At 42.2% G+C, this 10,327-nt stretch overlaps 1 protein-coding gene across 1 annotated transcript in view; it reads right to left on the reverse strand.

Moving 5' to 3' along the window:
* Positions 1-9,607, reverse strand: part of CAB39L (calcium binding protein 39-like) — a 36,780-nt gene extending 27,173 nt beyond the window's left edge. The window contains exon 1 of the mRNA XM_009584900.1: positions 9,459-9,607. Coding sequence (XP_009583195.1) covers positions 9,459-9,560 — 102 coding nt within the window. The 5' untranslated portion in view covers positions 9,561-9,607. The remainder of the gene's footprint in view (positions 1-9,458) is intronic.
* Positions 9,608-10,327: the final 720 nt, after the last annotated feature.

Below are 10,327 nucleotides of genomic sequence, written 5' to 3' on the forward strand. Positions count from 1 at the left end.
ATAACCTGTCTGGAGGAAAACCATAATTCTGAACACAGATTCTTAAATTAACAGCCACTTCTAGCCTCCACTTTGACATTTCCACTTAATCTTACAGCATTTTTAGAATAATACCCTAAGTACATAAGCACTGTTTCTGGGATGGAAACTTGCTCAAGACTCAGGGAAAAAAAAAAAGACATTCCAAGATCTGAAGACCCAAGATCTGTCCAAAACAAACAACAAAGCAAATACATTCACTCAAATACATGAAAAATACGAGACGACAGGAACGTAGCTGCAGAACAGCTTGTTGTAAGAAGCCAGATGGGCCTGATCCTCTTTAGGAAAATTTGCAAAAACCAACAAAAACCTCAGCAAGACACCCTTCTCCCCACAATGCCACAAACAGAATTTCAGTGACAAAAAAAGAGAGATTTGATAGAAACTCCAAAGTCTATTATGACTTCCGTACTACTGTTTATTCTCCACCAGTGTCAACAGCAACAAGAGCAAAGTGCTGCAACTCTCACTTCAGTAGAAGTTATAGAGCAAAAGAAAAGGTTTCATGAAATATCTAAGCACTTCAGCCATTTGTCTCGTTCTTGCAATTAAGCACAATCTTCTTTCTGGAAGATTTTTCTTCTATCCTCTAGCTATGAGTCCTTTACATCATGACTGAATTTATGCCATTACATTTAGAGAAGCCGATGTGAGCAGAAGGAAAAAAAGAGGGAGAAGAGATAACTGAACACAGAATCCTAAACAGAACAGCTTATATGTATTACATACAAACGTCAAAAGTGGGATACGCCGATCTTTGGACAATTAAAGTTGCAGACAGGGACAACAAAGCACAGGATGAAATGCAGGCTGATTCCCAGCACACACATCAATTTAACGTTTGTGTTGCTGTCACTGCACAGACATCAGGATCTTGACCTCCTAAAGCAACTCACAGGTTTCTAGTCTACAGGCATCTCAGTTCACAACATCCAAACTTGGGAGGATCCAATTCCACCGCAGAACACTAAAATTCAGGGTGGGTACGTGGTTAAGTCTCAAACGCGTTAGAAGGTTGATTTGCAATAGCTGTGTAAGGGGAGTGAAGGAGACGCAACCCGTACCGACCTGTGCAGTGAAGGCAAATTTTTCAATGATGATGGCCATTTCTTCTCTACTTTGGCCCAACAGACTCACAAGTTACTGCCAACAAGAAACAACTCTTTATCCACAGAGCATAGTTTATAGTGACCGGCAACCCACAAGAGGTTTCTGGGTCCATTTTGAAATATAACATTTTGTGTAAATGTTGAAGTCTAACAATTCTTGGATTACTCTGCTAACCCTACTGGACTAGATGATGTACAATAGCCTTGGAGCTTGAGAAGTGACAGCATAGGTAAGCCTATATAACTTCTCCAAGTTAAATTATAAATGTGCTCAATCACCCCTGCTTACAAAGTTGGGCGTTTGTCAGCATTAGTGTGTCCCTCCAAACCTGCCAACAGCTTCATCAAGGAGAGCTGGAAATGTTATGAGTTGAAGATACTTGGTCTCAGGCTCGTTTTCCTCATTGATCAAAGTCTCGTCATTGTTGACTTAATGGGATCATAACACAAAGAATGGAGCTTATGAAGACATTATTCCCTGAAATTCTATATGAAAAAAAAAAAAGTCTTCCCTGAAAGACCTCAAGACTCTCCTCTCCACAGCATGATGCACATGGGAAGACTAGCCAATTTTGTTGCAAAGGTCCAGTCTTCATTACAGAGTGGGTAACACTATGTGGTGGTTTTGGCTGGGGTGGAGTTAATTTTCTTCATAGCAGCTGGTATGGGGCTATGTTTTGGATTTGTGCTGGAAACAGTGTTGATAACACAGGGATGTTTTAGTTACTGCTGAGCAGTGCTCACACAGAGTCAAGGCCTTTTCTGCTCCTCACCCCACCCCACCAGCGAGCAGGCTGGGGGTGCACAAGAAGCTGGGAGGGGACACGGCTGGGGCAGCTGACCCCAACTGACCAAAGGGATATCCCAGACCATATGACGTCATGCTCAGCATATAAAGCTGCGGGAAGAAGAAGGAAGCGGGGGACGTTTGGAGTGATGGCGTTTGTCTTCCCAAGTCACCGTTACGCGTGATGGAGCCCTGCTTTCCTGGAGACGGCTGAACACCTGCCTGCCAATGGGAAGCAGTGAATGGATTCCTTGTTTTGCTTTGCTTGTGCGCGTGGCTTTTGCTTTCCCTATTAAACTGTCTTTATCCCAACCCACGAGTTTTCTCACTTTTACCCTTCCGATTCTCTCCCCCATCCCACCATGGGGGAGTGAGCGAGCGGCTGGTGGGGCTTAGTTGCCGACTGGGGTTAAACCACGACACGCTACTATGCCTATACTGAAATATTTCCATACTCCAGTGTTGATCTTCCTGTCCCACAGTGCTAACACTGGGTTCTTCAGTTTTAACTTGCTTTGCCAGGTCTAGAAGACAATTTCTGAGTTTTATCTATTTTTTTTTGACTGATCTCTAGAGGAGGGCCAAAGAGCATGACAATGATCTTAGGACAGTAATTTAGCGTTATTAAGGAATGCTGCAAAACAGTTAAATTTATCTCTGTATTCCACAATTATACAAGACAGTTCAATAAGGAGTTTCTTGTTTTTTTCATTAAGGGATTACAAAGAAATCCTCCGAGTCTTAAATTTTTTCTGTTCTTGTAAAATCTTCCAGAGAAATTTTGAAGAGTAGCATGGAAGGCTAAAACAGAGGTCTTATCTGTTGTTCACGCAGAAAGATGAATTTTTATTTCTGTAATTACATGAGTTGGGACTTTCCATACTCAAAGGCTAAGCTGTTTTATCTCCAACACTGCTTGTGCATGATATAGCAAAATAAACAAAGCAGATCTGCTTCAGAAATCAAACCTTCATAGAGGCAGTTTTTTAAAAACCCTGTAGCACACCACAGAGATACTTTACCAAGAATCCCCAATTTCAGCAACTTAAATTTCTAGCTATTCCAACTGGCTTAATAAAAATTACCTCTACTTACTAACCTTGCCCTTTCCCTCTCCTTAGCTACTTACGGCAATTTCACATCTATCTTAAAAGTGCCGATATTAAGTGCTCATGATCAGACCTATTATGCTTGTCAGAGAGACAGAGAGATGGATCTGCCGTTATGCAATGTAGATGCATTGCACCTTTTTACTCCTCTCCAAGGAAGATTACAAAAACCATAAGGGGAAAAGTATCCGGCCTCAACTGTCCGAGGTCCTACACCTGAACTGCAACTTTTCCAAGCTTTCAGTGGGTTGTCTCTATTTTACCTCTGTTTCACCAACAGGTTATGTACACCCATATGTACTTATATTACAGGTCAGAAGGGCTTATTCTTACTTTTATTCACCCAGGGATTTAATATAACATTTATGACCAATCATAACAGTGAAGAAAAAACAGATTGCATGAACTTTTTCCACCTTTCCAAACTCAGATGCTAAATATACGTAAGAAAAAATACAAGATGCCTGACATCTGGCATCTGCATAGTGATCAGGAAATCCTCAATTGTTCCTAAGAATATGGCGAATAGGATCGTACGGCTTCTGATTGTGTACCTAGCATATTTCCAGGGCAAAAAATATCTTGCTAAACTGTTGCTGTCTTGCACAGCAGCAGACAGTAACACACACAGATGCCTGCCAGCGTGATACAAAATACTCCAATGTGTGATTCAGTGAACTGCCAGTACTCCATGCTATACATTACAACCAAAAGCATATAGCTCCTTCGTTTGGCTTTGTCTTGTTGTAGCTTACAGCCCTGTTTAAAAATATTCTGTGTGATTGAAACCAATTTTTATCCTAAGAGAACAGTGCCAACACAACTCACTCTACATGCAACTGTAAGGACTGCCAAGAAGAGCCATTAGCAGAATCTGAATCCAACATCTACGCAGCTTCAGGAACATCCCAACTGACTTATTCTTGCTGCGATGCCATGCTAAAGGGATATATAGGAACAAATCGTGGACTTCAGCGGAACGTTTTGGACCAGGAGGTATGAACTCTGTCATTTAGCAAAATTTTATGGCCTAGTACTCAAGGAAGCTGGCAAAGACAATTTGGCCAAGCAGGGACAACAGGGAAACGCCTTCTAAACGGCAGTATGATTAAACGGAAGAGCCAGGTTTGCCTCACCTGAACATAAATTCCTTTCCCACTGTTAATCCTGCACTTTAGACAGAACTAAAGGTTGTAAGGTCCTTAAAAATACAAAAAAAAAGCAACCAGAAGAGACAGGTTTTAAACTCTTGGAACCAGCACCTAATAGTATCTGGAGTTTCTCCCATCTCTAGAGCAATAACAGGCCATAGCAGAACGGGGAAGCTGAAACATGAAACGCTCCACAAAACCCCAGGACATGCAGAGCTAGGAGGAAGCGGTGCCAAGCCCTTCTTATCTCATTCTCCCGGTTTCAGTGTGCAGCAATGAAGTCGAAGGCAATTTTGCAACTGACTTTGGCAGCTGCAGAATCGCATCCATGGGTATTCGCGTTCGCAGTAGTCACGCAATCGTTCTTCCATGCAAGTGCACACCACGTCTTCCACATGCACCCCATCTCTGCCACTTTATCAGCGCAGAAGTGAGCAAGGTGAACAGGAGCTGAAAATGGCTTCATTGGTGCTATGTAAAAAAGCAGTATTTATTGATATAAATATTTGTTCCAGAAGTCTTAAAGTCTTTTAACTGTAGCCTTAATAAAATGCTGCTCTCCTGACCCTTCTGAACAGTACCAAATGCGTTACAGCACACGGAGACAAAACAGAGGACAGATTGCAGTGACCTACCCGAACAAGCAGTCTCGTTAGATCTATTTAAGTGAAAGGGGAAGAAGCTAAACACTTCAGGTTATTTTACATTCGGCTTCACAAAGTTCCTGAACACCGACTACGGGTGCTGCAGCCTGCGGTTCTGCCTGCCAGGAGAACACTCAGCACGGCGCCCTGAACCAGCTCTAACTCACTCGGGTTCATCTCCTGTGACAAACCCAAGTCTTGCACCAGCTACGCCAGAAACCGCAAATCTTTCAGCCCATCTAGGCCAAGCGCAAAGATGAGGCCAAGTTTCAACCGACCCCAGATCGGTTTGCTGTACTAAATTAAAAGCCTGTGACGTTTGAAGGCTTTTGCTGCAGGGCAGGTTCAGAAAATGTTACCAAACCTGTAGGCACCGCAGATGGCACTGAGTCACGGGTGCCGCACCCGAAGGTGTTTGGTTAGCAGCGAGAGGGTGATGTGTTCAAGGACATCCTTCGGCGACATACTGGATGCCACCTGCACTGCTTTGCGCTGACGGGACTCAGCGGCTGAACACAAGGCTTCGAGAAGTCGAGATGTCACCCCCCTTTTTTTGTGAGATGGGTCAGGCATCCTTTCTATTGATGTTCTTTTACAACACCCATCAACAAAAGACACGGTGACATATCAGAATTAAATGAAGCAGTATGACCAGCGTGTCGCATGCTGTCCGTTCTTCCTCAGGTTCAACAGATCTGTCCGCTTGGTATCAGGGTTTCTCCCCTCTTGCTCCCTATTTATGTGCATCCTGCGAACGCTACAGGAGTTCGTGCCAGAAAGAAAAGGAAGAGAGTCTAAGCTCTGAAGGCTTCATTTCCTAGGTATTTAAATACTTCCCTGTTTTTCTAGTTAATTCCAGAATGGGTATTTCTCATTAAATCCAAGCACAGTTTGGTTCTACATGACCGAGATTAACTTTTTACGGCCTTTATAGAATTCTGTAATAAAACATAATTCATTGTTCTTCACCGCATCAAAGCCTGAATAGGATGTCAGCAATTGTACGTGTCACAAGAACACCTTATTTATGTCAGATGTTGGAAGAGAGGAGGATGCTTGATAAAGAAGGCTTTAGTCCACTTTTCCAGCTCTGTCTTACCCTACTTAATCCTCCAATTACTACATTTGATTTGCCACTGCTGCAATACCTTCTTTAAAATAGATGTTATTTTAAAAAAATTTAAAAAGAAGGTATTAGAAAGAGCACTTCAGAGGAAGAGGAGCCACGTGTGGTGGCACTTCTCAACATGTGGTTGAGAACCATCAGAATGTAGCTGAGAAAACGGCAAACCTTTAAGCGCACATACATCCATGCAAGCAAACAAAAAAACACCCCCACCCATAAAATAAAAGTAAGAACCAAACATTCAAACTTAGCTTATTTTTCAGTTGAGAGTGTTTAAAAAGCATTATGGCAACACTACACACATTAATAGATTTAAAAAAAAAAGACACATGGAGGATCTGCATCAAATTCAATCCTTATCTAAGAAGATAGATGCTAGCACAGTCAATAGAGCTCAGTCAAAGTCTGACTGGGTCCTATTCTATGTCTAACAAAAAGCATCATTAAGAAAGAGTGCAAACTTCTGTACATTATGTGTGTACATGGCAATGTGTCTCACAAAATATGTATAATTGCCTTTATACTTACAAATGGCTTCTCTGCATCCTATCTATCAAGTTGTGTCCTCCCCCCTCTTCCCATTACTCGGAAAGTCTTAACTGATCTGCTGTAAAGCTCCCTTTACCTGCCTACTGCATAGGTTGGTAGGAATGATCGTTTCTGCATTATCTAAAAACAGCCCCTCTGAGGCACAGACGGTTCCTGCAGAAAGTTGCATCCAGCCTCTCCCTGTCCGACCTTGCGCCCCGCCAGTTGCCCAGGGCATCTTCACCTCGTACTTACTATTTCTCAACTGGGAAAGGAAACGAGGAGGTTCTCCGCTAGCCCTGCAGTTAATTTAGGCTTTGCCACACTTCTCTGCCAATTCCGGCTGTATTAGCAGCTTTTAGCTGTCTCAGCCCACATACCACACTGGCTGTGCTACAATAACAGCTCAATTGTCACAGGATAAATCTTCTTGTTTAAGCATCTGAGGCAAGTCCTAGCTGGAAGCTATTCTGCACGCGAGCAAAATCAGGGATGCTGCGGAGTCGTTCCCCAGAAGTCCTGGGAACCTCGGGTTTATGGTGAGGCAAAACGGCACCTCTCCAGTTCACACGGAGGACGACAAGGAGCCAGAAATCTGAAAAATCGGAGAGCCCGGATTCCCAAACTTCTGCGTTCATAGGCCCACAGGGTCCAAAACCAGCTCCGGGATATCCAGCGTCTGTGGCTCTTGCAGGAGCCAGACCTCTGGGCCCTTTTATGAAAGTTTGACACATTTCATCTCCCTTTGGAAATCAGATTGGAGGTGAATTTTAAAACTGCCAGGTTTTGAAGAGCACAGAGTGCAGCACTGTGTTTTGTTTTTCTTTGCTTTTGTTTTCAGTTAAATTTCTCTAATCATACCCATGAAAAGACAAGATGTTATTCATTAGTATTACTAAGTGAGTAAGTTTTGAAAACCTGTGTGCCATTGAAAGTCTCCCCATCATCTTTCCTTCTCCAATTCAAAATGCAAACAACACTTAAAAATGGTTTTACTAAGCTCACAAATCTGTATGGATAGTAAGAGATGTGATGGGGCGATTGTTTTTGCAAGAGTTATTTTTCCTGCCATTTTTTAAAGTTTGTTGTTGTCACAGTACTAAAGATATTCCTTATTATTTACTTCCCTAAACTCAGGAGAATGAATCCGGCTATTTTCTTCAATAGGTATTTATTTCAGGACAGCCCAGTGCAATGCTTTAGATGAAAGGTAGCGTTACTGAGGAGTCTCACATCCTCCCTTCTGAAGGGAGAAAGGCCCTATGTGCTTCCTCTACATCGCAGCGCAAAGTCCTGAGTCAACAAGCCACATAAAGCATATGTGTAAATACCGTCCAAAAAAAGGCTGCTTTCTTCACTTTCTGCCTTGCTGAAGCAACTGCCTTGTCCCCCTTCCCTCCTTTCCCCCGATCACCCACATTCACCCCAGGAACAGCCTCCATCCCATAGCGATAAAGTACGGCAGAAAATACTAAAAACCAACCTCCTCCTGGAAAATAAGTGTCATCATTAAATTCACGAGCTGTTTCCATCCTAATATGCCAGGGGAACGCTCCCCTATCTTTTGCTTTGTGAGGAAAACACACGCCAGCTGTTCTGACTTTTATGAAAAATTTACATCGAGTTCTCGATTTTCTAAGAAGTCTGAATTTCTCCTCCTTTGTCACTGACACCCAAATAAACAAACCAGCTCAAAGCCAAAAATCCTCAAAACCACAATCCAGAGGAGTCATGCCGCAAAGCGATTCAAAAAGAAACCCGAGTCTAGAGCTTCTGCTTTGAATGTCTTCTTTAATCAGGCTCCGAAGGATGAATTCAGCAGGGGAGGGCAGACCCTGCTGGTTTATTTAGTTACTTATTTTAAGTTTTAGTTCAGAGTCAAATTCTCTCAGTGCTTTTCAGTTAACCGAAGGTATTTCAGCATGAGACATCAAATACCAGAGGCCTCCCTGAAATCTGTGTGACTGATCTTACCTAATTAACACACTCTGAGCTACTTGCTTTGAACCGAAAAGTTTCAAGAGGATTTGACTAAGGGCACGAAGGGCTGTGTGCTTACCTTTTGGGTTGGGTTCATTCTAATACAGGCTCCTGCGTAAGGGGGGGGAAGCACAACATGCACACACAAACAGCAGCTGCACGAAATATGTGTTAATGTCACTTATCAGCTATTTCTGTTTCCACTGACATTCAGTTTTAACCTAAAATTAGTTTGCTGTTAATTAAAATCATACACTTCTACTACAGTAATAATATAGAGGGCCAGAGTGTCAGATGCAAAAAAAAAATTTAAATTATTTGATTTTATGCAAGCGCAGATTCCTAACTGGGAGCATTTTGTATGCTGGGGTGCATCTTCTCAACTGGTCACTGGAAGAGTGGCAAAAGTAACTCAGGTCTGTGTCACAGAGTTAGAGGAGAGCAACAGTATCAGCAAAAACCTAGCACTACAATTAGAATACGAATAGCGCAGCTCATTTATGAAGCACTAGCTCACAGAAGATTGGAAAGGATTGATAAAGTGAGATGTCTCATATACATCTGAATACATACAGGTTTGCTGTTTTATGCGAAAAATGTTCATCAGAAGCAAGTTTTGCTCTGTGAGTACCTACACAGTGGCAGTCTCATTTGTTATCCTGCTAAAACAATTAACAGTATAATAGTTTTCAAATAGCCTTCCAAGCTGTTTTGTTAGATGCATTACTATTTGAAATAGTAGGAGATCACCCATCATTTTGGCTGAGGCTCCTGGATCTCAACATTTTCTTTTTGATCCCCAGATCTGTTGTACTTTACTTATGCAAAAGCCCCCTGATTTCAGCAGATTCAAACACAAAGCTACTTACGTGTGCAAGCACTTGCAGAACCAGGGCAGTGAGCAAACACAATTTTATTCCCTTTATTCTACTGTTTCCCCGGCATAAAAACCTTATTGGTCTTCTACAACGTTATCTCATACCTTGTCTGTCTTTTTTTCTTGTTTTTCCAAAATGGCCATGTTTTCTTTCAGAATTTTCACAATCTCAGCAGGATTTTTGTGCGATTTACTAAACAAAGGCATGGTTTTTCTTCACCTGGATTTCTTCCTTCAGGATAGAAGACGACTGCCTTAAATCAAATGAGAAACAAAAATAGCTTTTAAGGTTTATATGAAAATGCAATAAAAACACACAAGGACATTAATGAACAAGAAAAAGGTATGCCTCAGGCACTATATTTTGCTTCAGCTACTCAGTAGAGCAGTAAAAGTTCTCACACACAGTTATTGCAAGTTCATCCAGGATTCACAAGCCATCATTAGCACGTGGAAAGCAACTGCTCAGCACCTGTGCAGGAGCTGGATGTCTCCTAAAGCCCCTGACCTACAGGTCAGCGCTCCAGCGAGTCTATGCCTGTGTCCAATGTTTTTTGGACACTGCATATCTGGCAGGCTCCACTAGATTTCTGATAGTGGCTTCTGCCAAACTTCACCAGCTTCATCGCGATGCAGATAACTAACTGTAGACGCCAGCGTACCAAAAGCGTCCTTTGTTTAAAGCATCGCAAGGTAAGGTCCCAGCTTCTCCACCATCGCTCCTTCTTCTTCAGCTGCTTTTCTTTTTCAGCCGAAAGCTTCTCAAGACGAAGCAGTTGAAGCTACCCCCTAAGTCTGACAAGCTTCGAGAATCTGTGGGTCAGATCTCACCTGTGTAAAACATTTCCTGAATTAAATAAGAGGATCAGGCCAAAATACGGACACAAATGTTTTCATGGCATTTAAATGAAAGACTGAGCATTTTAATGAAAATGGTTTTGTTTGTTTAATTTAAAACATTCTTCCTCTGTACA

Source organism: Fulmarus glacialis, unplaced genomic scaffold (genome assembly GCF_000690835.1).
Source record: "Fulmarus glacialis isolate BGI_N327 unplaced genomic scaffold, ASM69083v1 scaffold4359, whole genome shotgun sequence".
Lineage (NCBI taxonomy): Eukaryota > Metazoa > Chordata > Aves > Procellariiformes > Procellariidae > Fulmarus > Fulmarus glacialis.